This window comes from Bubalus kerabau, chromosome 21, assembly GCF_029407905.1.
Source record: "Bubalus kerabau isolate K-KA32 ecotype Philippines breed swamp buffalo chromosome 21, PCC_UOA_SB_1v2, whole genome shotgun sequence".
Lineage (NCBI taxonomy): Eukaryota > Metazoa > Chordata > Mammalia > Artiodactyla > Bovidae > Bubalus > Bubalus kerabau.
Window position 1 is genome coordinate 52,198,807 of NC_073644.1, and position 27,076 is coordinate 52,225,882.

The window sequence follows — 27,076 nt, forward strand, 5'->3', positions numbered from 1 at the left end:
TCATTTTCAGCCCACAGCATACATTCTCCAACAGATTGTATGTTTGTCAGTTTAAGACACAACCTAAGTAAAATCAACAAGTAACCATTCAGTAAAGCATAGAAGCACTTCTAAAGACATTTTCCCCCTTACTTTAGCAAAGAAAGAATTACGGAAATCATTCACAAAACTAACAAGAATCAGCCCATTCAGTGGTTAAACTGTGGGAATGTTAAGGTTTTAAAAGAGTCTATTCATAGGAAAAAGTCAAAGGATAAAAACTGCATATAAGTTTATTATAACACTTTTTAATGCACCAAGTAGAACCAAAAAGTATTTATATTCATGTGATTCACAGACAATCCTATATGCTGTCATTCAACTGCCAAAATGAAAGAAACCATAACTATTAAAATGTCAAAATTTCAGCAACTACCAGCAAGATCACAGAGCATTTTTTTTTCTCAAGAAAGCAACCGAAAAAATGACTTAAAAATTCAGATTCCAACCAACGTAGTGAGAAAAGGAAAGAAGGGTACACTTGGAGCAAAACTCATTTTCTCCCTTATTTTAATGCTTTAAACAGAATTAGGTGTCTTCCCCCACTTAAGTTTTTAGTTTAAGGGAGCAATCAACCCTGGACAAACTCAAGCGTCTTTTCAAATGATTCTGCATAGAAAAGTATATAAATAAAACAAAGGGGGGAACAAAGGTTTTGACTCAAGATGTAAAAACTGAACTTTTGGTTTCTCAACTTGGGAAAATAAGATGCAAAAAATAGTCTCAAATTATTTATTCCCTTACAAAATGGCCAAGGGCACTATCTTGGTCACCATTCAATTGAACATATGATGAAAAAAACAGAGTTTAGGAAATGGTTTAGGAGTTATCCCAGGCCCACCTTAATGACAGAGGAGATTGTTTCAACTTGAGAAGCTCTAATAAAATCATATATAAAGTGGGCCAAAGAGAATAAAAATATGAAAGCAGAGACAGGCATCAAAAATTCAAAGAAAAAAAAGTACAGTCACTTAATACTTTCTGTCAGTTAAAAACTTATGACCTAATTTAGTAAAAGTCTCTTTTCCTGTTTCTCAATTGAGGAAACAGATCAAGAAATTCTGAGAAAGGCTCATTCTGGCAGCTCCCCTTAAACAGAGAAGACACACTCCACTTGAGGCAAGGTTATCCATCAATATTAATTGTAAATAATATATTGCATTCATATTGTAAATAATCGCACTCAAACAAAGTATGTGTTGTTACAAACCTCATTTTCAAAGTGCTTGAAAACCTGAGTATATAAATCTGGGGATTGTTTTCTTGAAGATGAGCATCTGTAAGTTCATGTTGCATCTTTTTAGCCATTATTTGAAGCTCAGACAGTGATCAGTCTATATTTCCAAATGGAGACCATGTAGCATGATACCCAACAGAATTCATCTCTGGAGATACATAAAGCTGGTTTGAATCTGGTCCATGCTAGCTACTAGCCATGTCACTTGGGAAAACCTTCCCAAGCCTGTTTTCTGACAGGCAGGGATATTAATAGTACCAACTTCACAGACTTGATGTGAGAACTAGATGAGAAAACCCACCTAAGGCAGTGAGCCCAGCACCTGGCACATAGCACATACTCGATAAGTAACTGCTAAATTAACACTCGTGTTTACATCAGTCCAGTCTCTTAGGAGAATGGACATATTCTTTATAATGCAAAGAGGATCCCTGAAAAAAAGGAAATCAAGAGAGAGAACCAAAACCTAACAATGTGGAAGAGAAATGTAAAGCATTTATTTAAAAGAAATATAACAAATACAACAAACTGATACTTAAAAAAACACTATGCAATGTGGGAAATACAATGGGTATTATTCATTCTAAAAAGAAAGGAAATTCTGATGTGTGCTAACTACAACATGAATTAACCTTGAAAATATTATGCTAAGTGAAAAAGGTCAGACACAAAAAGATAAATATTAAACAATTCCATTTATACATGGTACCGAGCATAGGCAAATTCACAGACAAAAAGCAGAGTACAGATTACCATGGTCTGGGAAGTGGGGTAATAGGGAGTTTAATGTGCACAGTTTCTGTTTGAGATCATGGAAAGTTCTGGAAATGGAGAGCAGTGATCACTGTAAAACACTGGGAATGTACTTAATGCCACCGTATCATACACTTAAAAATGGCTAAACTGGTAAGAAAAATGGCTAAAATGGTAAGTTTTATATTATGTAAATGATACCACAATAAACAAACTATGTGAGTAAAACCTTTCTACATTATAGGAGAGTTAATAAATTACAGCTGCTGCTAAGTCACCTCAGTCGTGTCCAACTCTGCGTGACCCCATAGACAGAAGCCCACCAGGCTCCTCCGTCCCTGGGATTCTCCAGGCAAGAAAATAAATTACAGCAGACTAGACTAAATTCCCAAATACCAACATGAAAGCATGCTCGACTCTGGAACACCACACAGCACAAAAAATCTTCACCATGGCCAAAAGTCCTTATGTAATTTGTTTCCTTGCTCACTGCTCTGCCACACTGGCCTTTTTGCTATTCCTCTAACATGCAGAACGCAGTCCTGCCTCAAGTCTGTTACACTTGCTGTTCCTTCTATCTGGTGGAATACTCTTTCCCCAGAACATGGAGAGCTCCCTGATTTCACTCACATCTGCTTAAATGCTGCTTCCCCAAGACCCTCTGGCTAAAGAAATCTCCCACTGGCATTTGCTCCCATTCGACCACTCTCCATGAGCTTGCTCTGCTTCATTTTTGAGAAATGACTCATTCATTCATTTCTTTACTTGTTTAGTGCCCATCTCTTCCACTAAAATATAAGCTGCATGAGGACAGGAACCTTGTCCCTCATGTTCACTACAAAGTTTCCAGCCCTTAAAAACACTGCCTAACAAATGGGAGGCATACAATGAGAGAGCCCACATGCCGCAACTACTGAGCTGACACACCACGACTCGAGAGTCGGCGCACCACACGAAAGATCCGCACGATGCAATGAGACCCAATGCAACCAAATCAACATTTTTTTTTAAGTATGGAAAAACATACCAAAATATCACAAGTGGTAATCTCTATGAGATGAGGATACACTATTATTTTCCCTTTTGTTTCTGTATTTTCTAACTTTTATACAATGAAAGATTTATGTGATTTAAAAAAAAAAGACTGCTTTACCAGCAAATCAACTACTAAGAATTCACTCTAGTTACACAGTTAGTGAAAGTGAAAGTCACTCAGTCATGTCCGACTTTTTGCAACCCCACGGACTATACAATCCATGGAATTCTCCAGGCTGGAATACTGGAGTGGGTAGCCTTTCCCTTCTCCAGGGGATATTCCCAACCCAGGGATCCAACCCAGGTCTCCCACATTGCAGGCGGATTCTTTACCAGCTGAGCCACAAGGGAAGCCCAAGAATACCAGAATGGGTAGCCTATCCCTTCTCCAGGGGTTCATCCCGACCCAGGAATCGAACCGGGGTCTCCTGCACTGCAGACTGATTCTTTACCATCTGAGCTATCAGGGAAGCCTTGATATACAGTTAGGGATAGCACAAAGATTTGACTGTAATGAAGTTCATCATAGTTTTACATTTAATAAAAAAAAAAAAAAATATGAAACAACCAAAACGTTCAATGATATAAATTATGGATATCTATAAGACAAAACATTCTATAATCACTTAAAATTATGTGATGTGAAAAGAATGACATGAGAACATGTGAGTTAAAGAAACAATGTGTGCAATATGGTACAAGCATTTTTAAATGAGAGAACTGACAAGATATTCACCAAAAGTCAACAACGGTTACTTCGGATTAGTATTATTTTAATCTTTTTTTGCCTTCCTTGAGCTTTCCTGTATATAAAGGTACTAAAAATGAACATGCATTACTTTGGTACTGAGAAAAAATAAGCTTAGTGATTGTGTGACTGTGCCAAAAGCTGCCTTCTTCCTTATTTGAGCACCATCTAGTGCTCAATATACATAATAACAATTTTCATTATGCAATAAAGGTTTCTAAAAAGTAGCCTTTATAAAAAGGACACTGACAAATATTACCATACTCTTGTGTTTGGCCTAATTTTTAAAATAGTTGAACAATTAATTCAAAAGAGTCATAAGATTTTCAATAAGACAATAAAACAGTGATAAGAAAATTGGTTAAATCTGTGTTGCTTATTTTCACCCCTCAAGTATTTCAGAGTAACTCTCAGGACAGAGACCTTGATCTTTTAAATTAATGGGAGAGAAGAGGAAAGTCAGATACTTTATGTGCATTATGGTTTCTCTCCTTCCTACAAATCTACATGGTAGGTAATATCATTGCCATTTTACAGAACCGTCAACAAGTTTGGTGAGATTAAGGGGCTTCCCTATGCTTCCCAGGTGGCTCAATGGTAAAGAATCGCCTGCCAACAACAGGAGGCACAAGGGATTTGGGTTTGATCCCTCGGTTGGGAAAATACCTTGAAGGAGAAAAGAGCAACCTGCTCTAGTATTCTTGCCTGGAGGATCCAATGGACAGAGGAGTCTGATGGACTACAGTCCATGTGGTCACAAAGAGTCGGACAGGACTGAACACACATGCACACACTCTAAATTCACAAAGCTAATAAGCAGCAGAGCTGAGGTGCAAGACAAAGTCACTCTGACTCCAAAATCTATGCTCCCCCGATCATGTTCTGCTGTTTCTATTCTCTATGCTTTGCCCACTTTTTGGCAAAATGATTCTCATTCTTGGTAAGCATACAAGGTATCACTACACTGCTCAGCACTGCTCTCAAATCTAGAAAGCTAAGTTCATTCAGTGCTAATGCCCTAATCAAATATCAATTTAAAATAAAAGCTTTTGGCAATCCACTCCAGTATTCTTGCCTGGGAAATCCCATGGAAAGAGAAGCCTAGAAAGCTATACAGTTCATGGGGTCATGAAAGAGTTGGACACGACTTAGCAAGTAAACAAAAACAGTTTTAGAAAGCATCCTTTTTTTAGCTGAGACATAGATATCGGTTTTTAATATGTTTCATATCTTTGTTATTTATACATTACATGAAATACATTTAGGGATTTACTGCAAATCTGTGGATTACAAAGTCAAGAAACAGCATTTAGACATAGTCCAATTGTGCATGTCTATTTTTAATCAACATCAACTTTTTTTCTTTATTACAATGTGTGAAGTTTAAACTGTGAAGTATCAAAGTTGCCTCATATTTTAGTCTCCCTTTCACATCTTTCAACTTTTCTTACTTATTTTCATGTTCTAATATTCTAAATACTGCATTTTACTTAGTTAACTTGTTTGTCTCTATCACTAGAGTGCATGAACCACAAAATGATGCCTCGTGTGTTAGTAAAAGTTTGTTGACTTTTCAGTCTACCACTCACTTACCCCAAAGAAAACTCCTTAAAATAATGCCTTCATCAAATCCACTTAACAAGAACCCACAAGGAATCACAATTCTAATCCTCAGCTTTCCAACAAGTGTACCAAAAATGGATGACACGTGGACAGATTTTGATCTTTCCAGTAAGTCCTCTGCGGTCAAAGGACCCTCCGAGCTGCCAGGCCACCACAGGTGACCAGCCTTATCAGTTTTCAAAAAAACAAGAAATACGTGTGGAAGCACTATCAGTGCCCCATAAAGTCTCTTCCTGACCTGTTAACACTTGTTTCTCATGCCCTGCCAACATGAACTGAATTAATGGAAGTCATTTTACCATCCTTTACTCACAGGATAGAAATCACTTCTACCATACATATAAGGCTATTGCTGTATTATGTGTAATAGGAAAACACTGGAAGCAATCCAACTGGTAAAAGTAAATGGCTATATGAATTCTGATACGTTCAGCAATCAACACACTTCAGTTTCTTCCATTTCTTGGCTATTGTAAATATGCTGCAATGGACATAGGGATTCATGTATCTCATTTTCTTTTTCTTTCAAAAAATACCCAGAAGGGCAACAGCTGGACTGTATGGTAGTTCTATTTTTAATGTTTTGAGGAAACTCCATACTTTTTTCCATAGTGACTTTGTTGTTGTTGTTCAGTTGCTAAGTCGTGTCCGACTCTTGCAACCCCACGAACTGCAGCACGCCAGGCCTCCCTGTCCTTCACCATCTCCCAGAGTTTGCTCAAACCCATGTCCACTGAGTCAGTGATGCTATCCTACCATCTCATCCTCTGTGGTCCCCTTCTCCTGCCTTCAATCTTTCCCAGCATCAGGGTCTTTTCCAATGAGTCAACTCTTTGTCTCAGGTGGCCAAAGTATTGGAGTTTCAGCTTCAGCATCAGTCCTTCCAATGAATATTCAGGGGTGATTTCCTTTAGGACTGACAAGTTTGATCTTGCAGTGCAAGGAACTTTCAACAGTCTTCTCCAGCACCACAGTTCGACTTTACCAATTTACATTCCTGCCAACAGTGCACAAGGGTGTCCTTTTCTCCAGATCTTCACTAACACATATTTGTTGTCTTTTTGACTGACTCAATGGACATGAGTTTGAGTAAACTCCGGGAGTTGGTGATGGACAGGGAGGCCTGGCATGCTGCGGTCCATGGAGTCGCAAAGAGTCGGACACAACTTTGCGACTGAATTAAACTGATGATTGCCATTCTGACAGATGTGAGGTAGTATCTCACTGTGGTTTTCATTTGCATTTGCCTGATGATCAGTGCTACTGAATATCTTTTCATGTGTCCAATGGCTATTTGTATGCCTTCATCAGAAAAAGGTGTATCCGCATTATCTACTCATTTTTTTTTAATCTGGTTGCTTTTTTTTTTTTATGTTAAGATGTATGAGTTCTTTTTGGATATTAATCCATCATATTATTCATTTTGGATATTAACCCCTCATCTGATAGATCATTTGCAAACATCTTCACCCATTCAGTAGACTGCCTTTTCATTTTCTCAATTGTTTCCATTGCTCTACAAAAGCTTTTTGGTTTGATTGAGTCCCACTCATCTATTTGTGTTTTTGCTTCCCTTGCCTGAGGAGACATACACAAAAAATACTGCTAACAGCAGTGTCAAAGAGCATACGCTACCCATGTTTTCTTCTAGGAGTTTTATGGTTTCAGGTCTTATGTCAAGTAATCAATCCATTTTATTTTTGTATACGGTGTTAAAGAATGCTCTAATTTTCTTTCACATGTAGCTGTCCAATCTTACCAGCATCACTTGCTGAAGAGACTTTCTTTTCCCTACTGTATATTCTTGCCTCCTCTGTTATAGACTAACTGAACATAAGTGCATGGGTTTATTTCTAGGTTCTCAATTCTGTTCCACTGATCTGTGTCTGTTTTTGTGCCAGTAACATGCTATTTTGATCAGTGTAGTTTTGTAGTATAGTTTGAAATCAGAGCATGTGATATCTCCAGTTTTGTTGTTCTTTCTCAAGATATTTTTGGCTCTTTAGTGTCTTGTGCGTTTCCATAGAAAATGCCATTGGTATTTTGATAAGGATTGCACTACATCTATAGAATGCGTTTGGGAGTGTGGTCTTTTTAACAATATTAATTCCTCCAATCTATGAGCAGGATATACCTTTCCATTTGTTTGTGTTGTCTTCAATTTCTTCCATCAGTGTCTTATAGTTTTCTGACTATACATCTTTTACCTCCTTGTTTAGACTCATTCCCAAATATTTTTGATGCAATTTTATAGAGGATTATTCTCTTAATTTCTATTTGATAGTTCATTGTTAGTGTACAAAAACACAACAGATTGCTGTATACTAATTTTGTAACCTGCAACTTAACTGAACTCATTTATTAGTTCTAATAGTTTTTTGGTGGTATCTTTAGAATCTTCTATACATAGTATCATGTCATCTGCAGAATGACAGTTTTACTTTTTCCTTTCCAAATTGTACTCCTTTAATTTCTTTTTCTTGTTATGACTGCTCTGGCTAGGACCTCCAATACTCTGTTGAATAAAATAGTGGACAATAGTGGACAGCTTTGTCTTGTTCCTGATCTTAGAGCATGCTTTGAATTTTTCACCACAGAGTATGATATTAGATGTGGGCCTGTCATATATTGAGGTATGTTTCCTTTATATCTACACTTTGTTGAGGGTTTCTTTTTTTTTTTTAATCATAAATGGATGTTGAATTTTTGCCAGTTTTTCTGCATCTACTGAAATGATCATATGCTTTGGTCTTCAATATGTTAATATGGTATATCATACTGATTTGTGGATACTGAATCATCCTTGCATCCCTGGGATGAATCCCAACTGATCATGGTGTCAGTCAGTCAGTTCAGTCGCTCAGTCGTGTCCAACTCTTTGCGACCCCATGAATTGCAGCACGCCTGGCCTCCCTGTCCATCACCAATGCCCAGAGTTCACTCAGACTCACGTCCATCAAGTCGGTGATGCCATCCAGCCATCTCTTCTTCTGTCATCCCCTTCTGCTCCTGCCCCCAATCCCTCCCAGCATCAGAGTCTTTTCCAATGAGTCAACTCTTTGCATGAAGTGACCAAAGTACTGGAGTTTCAGCTTTAGCATCAGTCCTTCCAATGAACACCCAGGGCTGATCTCCTTCAGAATGGACTGGATGGATCTCCTTGCAGTCCAAGGGACTCTCAAGAGTCTTCTCCAACACCACAGTTCAAAAGCATCAATTCTTCGGCGCTCAGCCTTCTTCACAGTCCAACTCTCACATCCATACATGACCACAGGAAAAACCATAGCCGTGACTAGACAGACCTTTGTTGGCAAAGTAATGTCTCTGCTTTTCAATATGCTATCTAGGTTGGTCATAACTTTCCTTCCAAGGAGTAAGTGTCTTTTAATTTCATGGCTGCAATCACCATCTGCAGTGATTTTGGAGCCCCAAAAAATAAAGTCTGACACTGTTTCCACCGTTTCCCCATATATTTCCCATGAAGTGATGGGACCAGATGCCATGATCTTAGTTTTCTGAATGTTGAGCTTTAAGCCAACTTTTTCACTCTCCTCTTCCACTTTCATCAAGGATCATGGTGTATGATCCTTTTAATGTATTACTGAATTTAGTTTGCTAATATTTTGTTGATAATTTTTGCATCAGTGGTATTAGCCTGTAATTTTCTTTTTTGTGTGTGGTCTTTATCTGCTTTTGGTATCTGGGTGACACTGGTCTCACAGAATGAGTTCAAAAGTGTTCCTTCCTCTGCGGTTTTTTGGAATAGCTTGAGAAGAGTAGGTGTTATTTCTTCCTTAAATGTTTGGGAGAATTCACCTGTGAAGCCATCTCGTCCTGGACTTTTGTTTTTTGGGAGCTTTTTGATTACTGATTCAATTTCATTACTGGTAACCAGTCTGCTCATATTCTTTATGTATTGCTAATTTGGTCTTGGAAGATTGTATATCCTAGGAATTAATCCATTTTTTCTTGAAATTCTATCAAGCAATATGAGACTAGAGATCAGTTATAAGAAAAAAAACCAACAGAAAACCTCAAAGGTATAGATAGTAAACAATATGCTACTAAGTAACTACTAGGTAACTGAAGAATTCAAAGAGAAAAAAAAAAAAAAAACCTGGAGATAAATGAAAAAGAAACACAATGATCCAAAATCTATGGGATGCAACAAAAGCAGTTCTAAGAGAGAAGTTTATAGAGATAAAAGCCTATCCCAAGAAACAACAAAAATCTCAAACAATCTAACCTTATGCCTAAATGAATTATAAAAAGAAGCAAAACCCAAAGTTAGTAAAAAGGAAAGAAGTAATAAAGATCAGGGCAGAAATAAATGAAACAGAGACTAAAACAGCAGAAAAGATCAATGAAACTAAGAGCTGATTCTTTGAAAAAATAAACAAAATGGATAAACTTTTAGCCAGACTCACCAAGAAAAAGAGGACTCATATAAACTAGAAATGAAAAGGTAATTACAACCAATAGTACAGAAATACAAAGGATTATTAAGAGATTACTATGAACAATGGCACCCCACTCCAGTACTCTTGCTTGGAAAATCCCATGGATGGAGGAGCCTGGTAAGCTGCAATCCATGGGGTTGCTAAGAGTCGGACACGACTGAGCGACTTCACTTTCACTTTTCACTGTCATGCATTGGAGAAGGAAATGGCAACCCACTCCAGTGTTCTTGCCTGGAGAATCCCAGGGACGGGGGAGCCTGGTGGGCTGCCGTCTATGGGGTCACACAGAGTCGGATACGACTGAAGTGACTTAGCATAGCATGAACAATTATATGCCAATAAAATGGATATATAATGGGCTGGAGAGTTTAGTGAATATTGTTTACCCTCCATACATTTGGAGTCTTCTGTAGTTTTCTTTCTTCTTATAACTGATCTGTAGTCTCATATTGCTTGATACGATTTCAATCTTCTTAAATTTACTAAGACTTATTCTGTGGCCTAGCATGTGATCTATCCTGGAGAACGTTCCATGTGCACTTGAGTGTGTATTCTCATGCTTTTAGATAGAATGTTTATATGTATGGATGTATGTGTGTATGTATATATATATATGTATCAATCATCTGGTCTAATTTGTCATCTGGACCAGGGTTTCCTTACAAATTTTCTGTCTGGATGATCTGTCCACTGATGTAAATGGGGTGTTAAAAGTCTCCCACTATTACTGTGTTACTGTTAATTTTTCCTTTTATGTTTGTTAACTGTTTTATGTATTTAGGTGTTCTTATATTGGGTACATATATATACACACACACATACACTTACAACTGTTGTATCTTCTTGTTGTATTGATCCTTTGATCATTAATGTAATGTCTCTCATTAGTCTTTGTCTTAAAGTCTATTTTGTCTGATATAAGTATTGTTATCCCTGCTTTCTGTCTCCATTTGCATGGGAAAACTTTTCCATCCTCTCATTTTCAGTCTGTGTCTTTAGATCTGAAATGAGTCTCTTGCAGGCAGCATATAGATGGGTCTCACTTTTGTATCCATTCCTCCTCCACTTTATGTCTTTTGATTGGAGCATGTGGTCTATTTATCAAGTAACTGTTGATAGGTATGTACTTATTGCCATTTTGTTCATCATTTTCTGGTAGTTTTTGTCCTCTCTTCTAACTGTGGTGTTATGTTTGGATTCCTTTCTCTTTGTGCGTATGTATCTATTACAGATTTTTGGTCTGTGGCTACCATGAGGTTTATATGTAACTATATACACATATATAGCTTAGTGTTTGGACACCGTATTTTACAACTGTTTCATGTATCTCTTAACTATTTACTGCAGACAAAGATGATTTTACTACCTCTGTCTTTAGCTCTGCATTGTTTTTTATTTCATTGCTATATTTTCCCTAGTGGTTCAGATGGTAAAGGAGCTGCCTGCAATGTAGGAGACCTGGGTTCGATTACTGGGTCAGGAAGACTCCCTGGAGAAGGGAATGGCTGCCCACTCCAGTATTCTTGCTTGAAGAATTGCATGAACTAAGGAGTCTGGCAGACTACAGTTCATGGGGTCACAAAGAGTCAGACATGATTAAGCAATGAACACTTTCCCTTTTCACTTTAGTATGAAATCAGTCATATAAATAATTTTAAAACACTTTATTAAGAAAAATAAGCAGTATATTACTTAAAATTTACTCTAGATTTAATCTTGATTTTATTTCACACCTTTGCTTCACAAGGAATTTTAATAAGGTGAAAAGTTGAAAACTATTGAAGAATCTGAACATTTTTCAACCATGCCTGGAAACTGTAACAAAATCTTGCTACCCTGGTGCCAAAAACAGTTTACAGTAAGGAAAGATTAGATTAGTCCTAAAGGACTTAGTGTTTCTAAAAAAAACTGGCAGACATCAATTTTTGGCTGCACTTGAGGAAAGCACATATGGGATCCAAGGAATTCCAGGAGTGAGCAATCTCAGAAATGTTTGGATTCAGAGTTTTCCCTACAGATATTCCTCTTAGAGTTGAAAAATTCATAAAGTAAGTAATACCATCCCTGACTATCAATGAGGTGGCACCTTCCACCTCAAGGCCTGCTCAATGTTAACATTCTACAGGTCACATACCAAATACTAGCACTGAGGAGCTGAGGGCAGGGGGAGAGGAAAGAGGGACTTCAAACAAAGTGACAAAAGTATACACACCATCACTAACAAAGCTTTTCTGGATATTTTGACTAGCTATCCCTCCTCCACAGTAATGTACAGTTTACTCACTTTACAGCTTTTTACTCTAAGATTCCTTTATAAACAAGGATGAATTAAGAAAAAAATGACATGAAGAATAAATGAAAACAGCAAAGGATCTTTGAGAAAAAGCAATAATTAGCAAAACAAACTATAAAGCCATAATAATTCAAACTGCGAGGCACCAGCAGAAGTCAAGAAATAGACAATAATGGCTAACAATTTATTCCCACCACTATTGCTTAGAAGTTCATCCTTTTCCCAAAGCTCTGAAGTGCCAGCTTTGCATAAATCAAGTACACACACACACACACACACACACACAATCTTCTTCCTCCTTTCCTTCTAAAGAGTACTTTAGCTATTATTAATTTTTTTCTTTCCCATTCAAATTTTATCTATCTTTAAATAAGAAATAATCCTTGTCATCTAGAACTACTTTGGTGCCTCCATATTCTGGGAGAAGAACTTTATCTCCAACTTGCACGCTAACTGGCTGAATCTCTCTACCCTTTCCTTTAGAGCCCAATCCAACAGCTACTATCATTGCCTGCAATACTTTTCCTTGTGGTTTTTTCTGGAAGCATAATGTCTCCTATGGTTACGGTTTCAGCTGCACTTCTTTCAGCTAATAGGGGACAAAACTTCCTAAATGCCTGTCCTACCATGACTCCAGCTGTTGCAGTTCGTACTCTGCTCTCACACTACCACCACAAGGAAAGACCTTGTCAGACACTCTGGACATGTGAACTCAGCTAAGTCTTCTTTAATGTCTTTTGGCAGAGCACAAATGGATTGTAGTACAGTTTACATAAGTGAAAAGAAAATTTATTTTGAATAATAAATAATATTCTCTTTATATGCTCTTTTTTCCTCTAAGTCTTATTACAACATGAGCAGAGATACTCAATGATAATTTCTTCAGGATTAAGGAAATGATTTCAAAATGTACTGATACTATAGCTCATCTTCAGTTTGACCTCTCTCATCAATCCACAACCACCTTTAATTTTCCAAGGATCTCAGAAGCACTAATATGTAGCCACTTCCCATAACTTACAACTAACTCACATTATCACAAAACGTAAACTAAGTCAACCTTGTAGAGTCCAATCCAACTATATCTAAAAGTCAGAAATCAAAATGTATTGCCAAAATATATAAACAATTCACAAAAAGCAAATACCAATAATCCTTAACCCTCAAACATTTGAAAATAAACATAATCTTGATTGTTAAAGGATAATACATATACATACATTTTACATATATATATATTTAATTCATAGTCAAAAGACTGAGAGATAGCCCTTCCAACTCTAGGGTCAAGGAGAGAAGAAATACAGACTTCGTTGTCATGATTATACCATTTTCATTACTGAAAATCAGTAGAAGAAAAGAATTGTTTCCCCTTATTATTAATATAATAAAAACTATGTTTTACTATAACTTAATTCATGAAAGCAATCCTTTACAGGAGAATTCCAGTTAAGAAATGACCAAATTAAAAATAATACCATTTTGTAATCTCTTATAAAATAGGTGATTGGAACCAAAATCATCAATGGATTCTAAACCACAACCAAACCTCTCAGTCTTAACATGATAACTGATTAAGACTGCATATTTTCTGTATCCTAATTGAATACAATATAAGGCACCTAGCATCACTTATGAATTACTTTTACCAAAAATGTTTAAGCCAAATTTTATCATCTTTAAATCTGATGTTCAACTTATAGAAAATTCAAATAAAAAAACAAAATATAAGAAGTAGTCAGGTAGATCTAGAAGGTGGAACAGTCTACAGAAAAACTGATCCAGTTTCTTAAAAGAAAAAAAAAGTGAACGGCATAGGCATATGGGAAAAGAAAATAGTGGCAGGAGTTGGGAAATATATAGCTCTGTTCGAGATTAAAGACATTCAAGAAATATAACTACCAAATGCAATGTATACACCTTATTTATTTCCTAATTATAAAAAACAAACTACAAAACAACTAGGGAAATTTTAAGAAGGACTGGGTAAGTGAAACTATTGTTATTTTGTGTGATATTACTGTTAATTTTGTGATTGTTAAGATGTGATAATGGTATTATGATTATAAAGAAAATGTCTGTATTTTACTTTACTTTAGAGTACTTTAAAATATAGATGAAGTAAATATGGAAATAATCCAAATGGCTGTTAACTGATGAATAGATAAACAAATGATTGTATATTCATATACATGAATCTTACTCAGGAATAAAAATGAATGAAATATTGATACATGCTACAACATATCATCATAGTCAAAGATTTCAGGGACTAGGCCACAGATATCTTTAGGGGGCCATCATTCAGTCTTTCATAATAAAACTATTACAAATAAATAAAAATCCTTAAAATCTACATACTGAATAATGGGAATTCAACATTCTAGTCACTCTACATAGTTATATGTTGGTTAGTTTTTATAATAGTTAAAAAGGAAATACTGGTTTTCACCTGCCAAAATGGCAAAGACCAAAGAGTCTAAAAATGCATTAAACTGATAAAGGGGTGGGAAAGCAGACCTCCTCATATACTGATGGTAGAAGTATACATTAGTACAACTTCCATGAAGTAGTTTGGTAATATCTACCAAAATTACAAATGCACATACACTCTGATCCAGCAATTCTACTTTGAGGAATTTATACTAGAAATTTACTTGTATGCATGAGAAATTTTATATGCAGCATTATCTGTTATAAGAAAATACTGGAAACAATCTAAATGTTTACCAATAAAAAACTGATTTCATATAATCTGCAGATACTCTTGGTGTTTCTCCAGGGACTCAGAGGTAAAGAATCTGCCTGCAATGAAGGAGACACTGGTTTGATCTCTGGTTCGGGAAGATCCCTTAGAGAAGGGACTGGCAACCAATTCCAGTATTCTTGCCTGGAGAATCCCATGGACAGAGGAGCCTGGCGGGCTACACCCCATGAGGTCACAAAGAGTCAGACACAACTGAGCTACTGAGCACACATTGATACTCTGCAGTCACTTAAAAGAATAAGACAGGTACATATTAACTGTGGTGGAAAAAGCAAGGACAGCAAGCAAGAAGAAAAAAGCAAGGTATGTGTGGTATGCTAGCATTTGTCTTTAAACAGTCTTGTAAAACTACATGAAATATATGGTTTTACTATTTCTGGAAGGATTCAAAAGAAACTGCTACCAGGAATCATCTCTGGAGAAAGGAGGTGGCTGAGTGGGAGAAAGGAGAGAGAAAAATTTATTTCTTCCTTTTCATAACTTCTGGGTTTTCTACCAGTACATGTACAACAAATGGAGAGAGAGAACATTAAAATAAAAATTTTTTCAAAAATCAGTATACAAGTTTATGTGGCCCTCAATACAAATTTTCAATTTCCAAGTTACCTCTTACCTGCTTGTTGGTGCAGGGAAAGAAAATGATAGAAGCTGATTCCAGAACGGATCATTCTCAGAGACAGATTCTGTGCCTGATAACTTTTTCAAGTACTCATTTTTAGGAAGATCACCAATTCTGCTACTGTTTGATCCCATCTTTTAATCTGGTAGATAACTTGTTCTCAAACCTTCATTTCCACAAAACAACCTACAAAGAATAAAAAGAAAAATTTCAAAAGTGCTCAAAATAATTGTCATACTTTTCCTACCCATGACCTAAATATAAGAAACTATAAACCTACTTTAAAAAAAATCATACCTCCCTCTATTTTTTTAATCTCAACAATGGGATACAATACACTAGTGAAAATGAATTAACTAGATCTACAATTACCAACATGCACACATCTCAAAAATATTTATTTAAAGAAAGCTATGAGATAATGACATGATGTAATTTCATTTATATGACTTTAAAATGTACAAACAATATTATGCATATATTCATAGCTACTACAAATATTAAAACATATATGGGAAAAATACAAAGCAAAATCAGAAGAATGCTTTCATTTAATGTTATTGTGTGAGGAAAGGGGAGCCTTCAGTCACATAAACACTTTCTAGAAAAGAAAAGGGAAAGGAAAAGAAATAGATTCTTGTTTAGATTTGCTGAAAATGGAGAAGAGATATAAAGGTTTTGTTTCATTACCCTCTATTCCTGTCTGTCATACATTAACTCTTAAAAAGAAAAAAACTGGTTTCTTAATCTTGCAGCAGCAATACTGGAAGACAGATAGATGATAAGGAAGCAATGTCTTTAAATTAAGAAAAAAAATTTTAACTGGAATTCTATACCTAGCCAAAAGCTCCCAGATAGTATGAAGGTAGAAGAGCATTTTTAGATTTGCCAACACTCAAAAACCTCCCATGCACCCATTTGAAGCTACTGGAAAATTTCGGTATGAGGGCATAAACCAAGAAAAATGAAGACACGGAACTGAGGAAACAGGATTCAACACAAGATAGGTGAAGAGAAATTACAGGTCAAGAGCTGTGCAACAGCTGGAACAAAGGTCAGCATGGCCCACTGACCTCCTGGGGAAGAAAACACAGAACTGCTATAGGTCACCTGATGTGTCCAACCTTATTCAGTAGAGTTTTAAAATACCAGAGAATATGGAAGGAAGAGGGGAAGGAATGACTGTTACTCAGAACACAAAGTAAATGATTTAATTATGTATTCTGGGGGAAAAAAACATTGTTCAAGAAAAGTTTGTGTAGTCACAGGGTATAACTCATTTCAGGTTATGAATATTTATATAATCACTATAATATAAAGACTAAATCAAAAATTGTGAGGTAATAACTATACTAGGGAAATGCAAGAGAAAGAAATGACAGTGGTGCCTTAAGAATGTGAAGTCGAGACTTTCCTGGTGGTCCAGTGGTTAAGACTCTGAACTTCCAATTCAAGGAGTATGGGTTCCATCCCTGGTCAGGGAACTACTCCCACATGCCACAACTGAGACCCGGCACAGACAAAGAAATAAAAATAAACATTAAAAAAATTATTTTAAGAATGTGAAATCTCTGACTTCCATTAAGTAGGTAGGAGGTCAATCTTAGAAAATATTTTAAATTACTAAATCAGAAAATAATAGTAAAAGCACATTAGTTATAAATAAGGAGGTAAGTAACAAGAAGCAACAGCTCAGAGATTTGAGAGTAGCCACCTCTGGGGAAAAGAATTCAAGTGGGGAGGGTGGTAGTACAGTTTTTTCATAAGTCCATCATATTATTTGATTTTTAACCTATGTTTATATATTACTTTGATATTTTTTAATTAAATATTTTTTCACCTCCTTGACTATTCCATTTCTGACTCAAATTTAAATTTTTAACATATACAGAAAACACAAGAAACATCATAACTAAATTAATAGTGATAGAAACATGAAGTATTCTTTTATGATGCCTACAACTAACAGCCTTAAGGAAATCTACTTGTAGGATATAGTTTAATGTTATAATACAAATTATTAAAGCTGACAGCTCCTAAAATCTAAATTTAAAATTTCCATCACAATGTATGTTTACTGACAGGTCACACATTTGGTCAAAAAAGAGAATTAAATCCAAAGACACAGTGACAAACACATAAATCAAAACAAAAAACTTAGAAATGGACCCACCAAACTGCAGCCACTTGGAGTTTTTCAACAATGCAAAATCAATTCAATAAAAGGACAATTTTTTCAAATAATAATGCTAGAACAACTGGATATCAACAGGTCACACTCTGACCTAAACCTTTCACATTATACCAAAGTTAATTCAAAGTGAATTACAGATCTAAATGTAAACCTAAAAAGTATAAAACTTCTAGATAAAAACACAGGAGAAAACCGTGACTTGGGGTCAGGAAATACTTAGACATTACACAAAAACACAACCCATAAAAGAAAACATCAATAAATTGAGCTCCATCAAAATTAAAAACTTTTGGTCTATGAAAACCCTATTAAGGGGATGGAAAGATAAGACACATAAAAAATCTGCCTTCCAATGCAGAGGACATGGGTTCCATCCCTGGTTGGGGAACTAAGAGATCCCACAAGCCAGGGAGCAACTAAGCTCGTGCACCACAACTACTGAGCCCTCGGGCTTTAGATGAGAGCTCACACTCTGCAACTGGAGAAGCCCCTGTGCCACGACTAGGGAAAGCCTGCACCCCATGACAAAGACCTAGCACAGCCAACAACAACAAAAAATAAAAAGCTGCACATAAAACTACTTGAGGAAAAAAATGAAGATCAAAACATTTTGCTCTCAATCAAATAGGCAAGTACTTCATTTTTCTTTTGGTACCTTAACAACAATCAATTAAAAATTTACTTTGGGAGTTTAATTAGGTCCATAAATGATAAATTTTTCAAAAGAGCAAAACTCCATCCATCCACCTCATAAGGCAACAATAAGAATATCATAGAGTCTATTAATGAAAATTTAAGTCAGACTTGATTTCTTATTTGTATTTTATTTTTTGAATACTATAGTAACGTACATGGTACAAAATATACAGGGTTCAATCGATATACAGTAAAAAGTCTCTCCCATCCCTTCTAACCACCTAGTTTCTCAACTCAGAGAAAATATTACTAGTTTCTTGGGTGTCATTCCAGATTTTCTGTGTATATATAAACACATATTTTTTCCTTTTTACATAAACTGTAACACACTACATATGCCTCTTTGCTCTTCCCAGTTAACATATATTAGAAATCATTACGTATCTATATATAAAGCACTTCATTTATTTTTCACAACTCTGTAACAACTTTGGTTTTTAATTCCGTAAGTCCCATTATGGTGGACATTTACATAATTTATGGTCTTTTGTAAACTACAAATAACTCACCAGTAAGCATCCGGTATACAAGATATTTCACATACGTATCAGTATATAGGTACAATAAATCCACAGAAACAGAATTGCTGGGTCAAAGATCCCATGTATTTCTAATTTTGGTAGATACTGCTGAAAGGCAGCAGAATATGCCACCTCAAAATACGCCACTGTGACACTTTATTTTGAGCTACACGCACTTGAAAACAGTAAACGCCTGGTGAGGCCTTTTCTGAACCCTCCTTATCTGCCTGAAGCCAGACTCTCCAAAAGGAACTCCATTATCATAAGTTGATCAGTTTCATCAACCAAGGAAGATTGATTCTTATCACAGGGGAGCCAAGAAGCTGACACAACACGGAGATAAACTCTGTCACAAACTATCACATCTCTCATCTGTGCTTCTGAGGCCCATCTATCCTTCCTAAAAATCATTTACTCTGCCTTAAGAGGCCTACGTTCCCCTTTCCCTTCCCCTTTTACGATGGTATTTAAACCTGAACTGAGCCACCTCAGGAGCCACTCATTTTTCCCTAGGTATCTCCCATGAGGTGTGCGTATTAACAAACTGCTTTTCTCCCCTGTTGACCTTTTACCACAGGGCCTCAGTTAAGAACTCAGAAGGGGAGAGGGGACTTCATCTTCCCCTCTCCTACACTGCCTTGCTGCCTTCCTTGGAGGTTGCCGACCTCCACCCTCTTCAGCAATGCCTATTTCTCCACACCACAGTCACCGATCTTTAATCACACTTTTCAGTCTTCACCAACTGATAAGTGAAAATAGTTTTCAATATGGCATTAATTTGCATTTCATTTCTCGTGCTGTGAATGAAGCCATTACCTGCTCATATCCTTTGCCTATTTTCTACTGGTTTATACGAAATAAATTTTATTTTCAAAGCTGCTAGGACAGGTCAAAGTATGAAAACAACTGTTCCACCCAGGACCAATACGAAACCTCTCTGAGACAACATGAATGAAGCCTGTAAGCTGTAAGAGGAGACTGAACAGAATGTTAACAAGGAAAACCAGGACGACCAACTGAATACAAAATGCAATGTCTCCTTCTCCTCTTTTCTTCACCCAACCCTAGAAATAACACGCGCACACGCACACACACACTCTGTCAATTACTACACAGCCATGCTCAAAAAGACACAGAAAACCAGAAGCTGTGAGGAGTCCTTATAAAATATAAAACAGCTAGAGATGGACTGAAAAGAAAAGTGACATCCAGGACAGGCAAAAGAGCCTTCAATCAAGGGCACCAAGAGTATGAATAGCAAGCCAAGCCCAGAGGCAGACAGCCAGAAAAGGGCCAGAGCCCAGGGGCAACAGGCCTACCTAGGACATCCTGGCCAGTTACCCCTACTCTCACTCCCCTGGGCAACAACAAAGTACTATCTGCTGAGAACAGAGAGTGAAGGCAGCACCCGAGGCAGCTGCAACCCCAAGGAACAAGCTCAGCCAAGCAGACAACCAGCCACGAGGTACTCCTGCCAGAAAGTTCCACCTGCTTCCCACCCTCACAGAAAGCAAAGTGGAAAACTGAGGCCCAATGGCATCTCTTCTGCATCTGATTCATGCCAAGGATTCCAAACATACACACACACACACAATCACCTGTACTCAATGTGTGTGGAACCCCCAAGATCCTTACTAATGAAAACCAGAATAAATTGGAACTTCAAAAACCCACTAGCCAATCACCACAACTCCTATTGCTCTTCACTCTCACTGTGCATCGGAAGACTTCTCTGGTTTCAGCTCTTCTTTTTCTCAATATGTCAGTAACTGAGCCTGTCTCCTAGGCTTACCAATGGTGTCCACGATTCTACTTTCAGATCTCTCCTATCCCAACCTCTGATTGGAATGCCTAGAACACTTGAGTTATTTTTTAAACTTAAGCATTTGTTGTTGTTGTTATTTAGTTTCTAAGTCATGCCCAACTCTGCTGCGATCCCGTGGACTATATGTTATCTGCCAGGCTTCCCTGTCCATGGGACTGCCCAGGCAAGAATACTAGAGTGGGTTGTCATTTCTTTTTCCAGGGGCTCTTCCAGATCCAGGGCTCGAACCTGCATCTCCTGCACCGGCAGGCAGATTCTTTACCACTGAGCCACCAAGGAAGCCCAAACTTAAGGTTAATATAACATATATTTATATTTACATTTATATTTATATAAGGGCTTCCCCGGTGGCTCAGCAATAAAGAATCCGCCGGCAATACAGGAGACACAGGTTCGATCCCTGCACTGGTAACATCCCCTGGAGGAGGGCATGGCAACCCACTTGGGTATTCTTGCCTGGAGAAGCCCATGGACAGAGAAGGCTGGTGGGCTACAATCCATAGGGTCGCAGAGTCAGACGTGACTGAAGCAACTGAGCAGGCATGCATATTTATATATATACACATATATATATCTCCAGTAATTTTGTGGATAACACCGTTTCTTACAGAACTCTATACTAGAAATCAGCAGCATGCTGATGCTTTTAGTAGACCTATCTTTAATGTAACGCAGTCAATTCTGTGCTTAGTTGCTCAGTCGTGTCCGACTCTTTTCGACCCCATGGACTATAGCCCACTAGGCTCCCGTGTCTATGGGGATTCTCCAGGCAAGAATACTGGAGTTGGTTGCCATGCCCTCTTCCAGGGGAATCTTCCCAACCCAGGTCTCCTGCATTGCAGGCAGGTTCTTTACCAGCTGAGCTACCAGGGAAGCTAATGTAATCAGTAACTCAATCTTAACATGTGTAAAACTGATGCCACTCTTGCTCAAAACCAGTCTCCCCTTCCCACTACTTTAGCCTAAAGTGCCCATTATGGAAAAAACTACCTTTAAATGTCATTGTTCTGGAGTATATATGCTGTATCTCCCAAGGTAGATTATTCCTGAGAAGCATGAATCAGGCTTTACATCTTGATATCCCTAGGTAACCTAAAGCACCTGCTAAAGAGAGAGTACTCAAAAAAAAAAAAAAAACTTCCTGAAATAGCCAAGGTCTCACAGCTAATAAATATATTAGAAGATCTTCAGTATAAATGAGGAATAAAATATGCTAATTAAAACAGCAAAGTATCATTTTACCCATTAGATTAGTAAAGGTTGAAAAACAAAACCTTAATCGCAGTGTGAGAGTAGTAAGGAAACAGGCACCCCCACCATTAATGTAAGTATTTGACAACATCTGTCAAATTTTTAAGTATGCCAAAATGTTGGTTTTGGTAAAGTCATACAAGTTGACAAGTTCTATACATCCAGAAGTTAATCATTTGGAATAGCAAGCTGTCGATAAAAACCAGAATGACCATCATGTGGAGATTAATTGCAATATGGAATAAACGTATAACGGAATACAATGTAGCCACGGAAAAGAGGTAGACCTTATGTGTTAATGTGTAAAGAGATCCCAAATATGGCAAGTATCAGTAAAAGCAAACACAAAAGACACAGCTCATATAGTAAAACCCCATTATTTTAAATAAGCATGTAAATTCTTATACAGACTAGATAATTTCTGGAAGAAAACATAAGCAATGGTCCAAGACTGATTACCTCTGAAGAATGGGAATGGAAATTTAGAGGAAAGGGAGTTTCCACATTATGTCTTCCTACACCGCTTTGACCTTTTTTTAAAACCAGAAACATGTAAAGTTAAAAAAAAAATGCATTGTTCTCCTTCTCTGCTGTCCTTCAGGAAGGATCTTTATGTGCTTCTGGTTTGTGCTTTAAACTCTACTGAGTGACACCAGAACTAATATTTTGTCTTGACTTCTCAGTCAAAACCCAAGCATAAATCTCTACTTATTGAACATTTCAATTTGATGTCTTGCTATCATCAAAAATCTTAAAGTAGAATTTAATATTTGTCCCCTAAAACAAGTAACCCCTCCAAAAGTCACTATTCCTTGTCAATGTTATCAGGATTCTTGGCTCAAGTTATCTCACTCACATACCCAAGCGTATATTCCACACATGCTTATTACACACTTACTATAAATGTAGGTGATGTGATGTTTACTGAAAATGAAAAAAAGTAAAAAAAACCAGGTCCCTGCCACTAATGGTCTCAAATCCTGGTGGGAGAGATGAATCTTTCAATAAATTATTATAGCACATTCGATAAGTATTACAATGGAGTTATTACAAGAAGCTACATAAATACACAGGAGCACCAAAGGCCAAGGAACCACACAAGCAGCAGCACTAGGAGCAGGCTGACTGACACGACGTGCTTTACACTCACTGATTCATCTCGTCCCCAGGAACAAATCTGAAAGGCAGGCACAGTTTTCTCATTTTACAGGTGAGGAAACTAAGGCACAGACAGGTTAAGTAATTTACCAAACACATGAGGTCCCAGATACAGTAAGTAGCAACGGCAGGATTGGAACCTAGGCTAAAGTCCAGGGTCCCTGGTGTTTAACACTTTACTAGGGTGACTCTCCAATAACGTCACCAAGTTCTGTGGGTTCTGCTACAATACCCACAATTCTCCATGTCATCTTTTAAACAAATCTCTTGATCTTCCTGCTGCCTCCATTCGGGACCAGGCTTCTTTAATCTCACACAATTTAGTGCAGGAGTACTTTGATTTCTTTGCTTCCAATCTCTCCATTTTGATTCACTCTGCACACTTCACTACTACATAAATCCTTAAAAAACAGGAAATTCAGTCCAGCATTGAAATTAAGACCAAAGGGTCTAGTGTCTGATAGACCCTGCTAAGCCTGAATAATCAGTCTGAATCAACATTTTACCATTTATCAAACCCCACTGCATCACAAGAAAACAACAATACTTACAACCCATAAGATTTTTTGAGGATGAAGCAATATGACATATGCAAAAAAGCACTCAGTAAAGGACCTAGCTCAGGGTAGGGTCAGCCAAGGAAAAATATTAAATCTATTTTTAATATTAGTGAAGTTACCACTTCCACCACTTCACTCACCAGCTCAAAAATTATTCAATGATTCTTCATTACCTGAAAAGCCCAGTACTGACATTCAAGACCTTCCACATAGTCTGAAAGCTCACGTTCTAACTTTATTTCCAACCATCCTCCAAACCAGTACTTCTCAAACTTAAAGGTACGTAAAAAAACACCAGTGGAGCATGAGGCTAAAAATGCAAATGCTTATGCCTCAAAGATTCAGAATGTCAGGGTAGTGCCCAGGCATCTACATTTTCTTACAAGTATCCACAGTGATTCTGATACAAGCAGTGTATGAACCTCAATTTGCAAACAGGAACCAAAACAAAGTAAGGCGGGCCTGTTCTCAATACCGAGGGTGCTCATCCACTCCTCTGCTCCTGCCTTCAACACCTGCGTTTCCCCCGCACACCTGTCCCACAGCACCTGAAACCCTAGTCACTAAACATAACACAAGCTCACTCTTTTCTCTAGTCCAAGGGTGCTCATTAGCTTCACCACTCATTTGGAACTTAACTACCAAGTTAAACTAACTACCATAGTTAATTTTGGAGAAGGAAATAACAATCCACTCCAGTATTCTTGCCTACAGAATTCCATGGAAAGAGGAGCCTGGCATGCTACAGTCCATGGGGTCACAAAGAGCTGGACATGACTGAGCAACTACACTCTCCCTTTTTATAGTTAATTTAACTACACCTTGGTCTGCTGTCTGACTCTTATATAATACTGCTTTTCAGTATTTTCTGATCAGTTATTTCCTCTAGTCAGCTTTACTATCATGAGTGAAAATACTCTGAACAAGAAATGTTATGCTCAATATTTTGCATTTAATTTGTGAAATATCTGATATTTGTGCGTGCATGCATGCTAAGTTGCTTCAGTCATGTCCAACTCTTTGCAACCCTATGGGGTGCGGCCCACCAGGCTCTTCTGCCCATGGGATTCTCCAGGCAAAGAATACTGGAGTGAGTTGCCACACCCTCCTCCAGGGGATCTTCCAGACCCAGAGATCAAACTCACGTCTCTTATGTCTTCTGCACTGGCAGGCGAGTTCTTCACATAAAAAGTAAATCTTCTCTTCTATACAGACTGAGTCACCAAATTCCGTCCTAACACCCTCAAAATATGCAAATAACATGCTAGGTGCACTTTGTCACAACTTAGGCTGAGACTCCATAAATCATAAACTATATTCCAGAATGTATATATGTACGTGTATACATACACACACATTTGCACACAACAGACTTTAAGACAAAACCTCATCCCTGAAACAAGAGTCCAGAGAAACAGTGGGCAGTAATCACTGGCCAAAGGACATGTGAGACACCACAAGGGCCACTAGTCCAAGTGATGGAACATTCTCTTCAAGGTTACTAGGTTCCAGGTGCTATACTGAGTAAGTATAGTTGGGTATTCCACTTCAGTGAAATGAGAGTCACGAAAATAAAAAGATATAAGATCATCAGAGGAAGTGTCAAAGATGGAAAGGTGACAGAGAGGCAGTGACTGAACTGGCAGAGCTGAGGATGTCCCCAGCATACCTGCCTGCCAAAGGAGATGCGACCAAGAAGCAAGCCAATCCACCCCACGGAACACTGGGAAGGCAAAAGAACTGAGAAGGGCGCCATGAAAGGCTGGGTGAGGCACGGGGCTCAAGTCTGCGAGTCTCCCCCCGGCCCCCCCACTCCAGTAGGAAATCATGTGTGCGTGCTCTGCAGCAATCTGACTGGAGAGACTTGACTCTGAAGCCAAGGCTGGAGACAGTAACGAGGCAGAGGATGAAAATGGGAGTGACGTTCAGGTGGGCTTGCTGCACAGCTACACAGCAGGTTTCCCAGCCTCCCAGGCAGGAAACTGGAGGGTTCTTCCTAAGAGAAATGGAGGGGGAACCAGAGGAAAAGATAGAGACATATGGGATTTCCCCCATTTAAAAAGCTAGCTTGCCGCCTACAACCCACCACTCACCACAATCCGCTCACACACAGAGCTTCCAATCAACACTGGGAGTCTTGACCTTAAGAATGGGCCACCAAAAATGATTCGACTTGTGAGAGTAAAGCCTCCAATCTGAAAATAAATAAATAAATAATAACAGTAACAAACCAAAGAAATTTAATCAGAAAACAGGTGATTCTAAGGGAAAAAATTAAAAATAATATCTTCAGGAAGATAATAAAAATAATGATAAGTGTAAAGATTTACATAGCATTTACTATATCCCCAGGTCCTATTCAAAGTGCTAGACACACACTGAGTTGTTGACCCCACACCACATCCTTTGAGGCCGGTACTGTTGTTCTCATTGCCTACATCATGGGTCAGCAAATGATGACCCAAGTTCTAAATCCAGCCTGCTGCACGAAGCATGATTTCTACATTTTTAAGCAGTATTTTGTGACACATGGAAAGCATATGAAATTAAAACTTCTGTGTCGACAAATAAAGTTTGATGAGAACACAGCCGCAGTCATTTGTTTGCAATTGTCTAAATCTGCTTTCGCGGTATGACGACAGAGTTGAGTTGTGAGGACAAGGACTGTGTTTGGTACTTTATACTGCTACTCACTGCACAACAAATCTCCATGACACCCGTGACAATGACAGCGAATCAGGAGTCAGGCATACCCCATGTGTCAACACTGTAAACTACCGGCGGGTAGCTCTCATATCAAAACAAGAACGAAGCAGACTCTGAGGTCATGTTTTTTCTTTTATTGCAATTTCTGTTTTATCTTCTAGTGTTTCTTTTTGATATGCATTCATATTTCCCCCTTTTTTTTGGCACAGCAGGTGGGGTTTTGGTTCCCTGCCCAGGGATCGAACCCATGCCCTCTGCAGTGGAAGCACAGATTCTTAACCACTGGACCACCAGGGTAATCCCATGATGTCACACTTTAAAGTCACAGAGGAGTGTAGATTTTTTTTTTAAATCTAAGGAGATGCTGAAGGGTCTTCCCTGGTGGTCCAATGGCTAAGACTCCTTGCTCCCAATGCGGGGGGCCTGGGTTCAATCCCTGGGCAGAGAACTAGGATCCCACACGCCGCAACTAAAGATACTGCATGTAGCAACTAAGACTCAGTGCAGCCAAATAGGTAGGTAAATAAAATGAATATTTAATTAGATGCTGAAGTACTGCATTTATCATGTAAAAGCATCATAGCTGTGTCA

The 27,076-nt window shown here is 37.9% G+C and overlaps 1 protein-coding gene across 5 annotated transcripts in view; it reads right to left on the reverse strand.

Moving 5' to 3' along the window:
* DYM (dymeclin) overlaps positions 1 to 27,076 on the reverse strand; it is a 400,054-nt gene that overhangs the window by 360,920 nt on the left and 12,058 nt on the right. For 3 of the 5 annotated variants that reach the window (XM_055559053.1, XM_055559055.1, XM_055559057.1), the window contains exons 2-3: positions 25,873 to 25,974; positions 15,569 to 15,760 (exon numbers count right to left, since the gene is read on the reverse strand). In XM_055559053.1, the coding sequence (XP_055415028.1) occupies positions 15,569 to 15,708 (140 nt within the window). In that variant the 5' untranslated portion in view covers positions 15,709 to 15,760; positions 25,873 to 25,974. The remainder of the gene's footprint in view (positions 1 to 15,568; positions 15,761 to 25,872; positions 25,975 to 27,076) is intronic. The other 2 variants (XM_055559056.1, XM_055559054.1) reach the window with 1 other exon arrangement.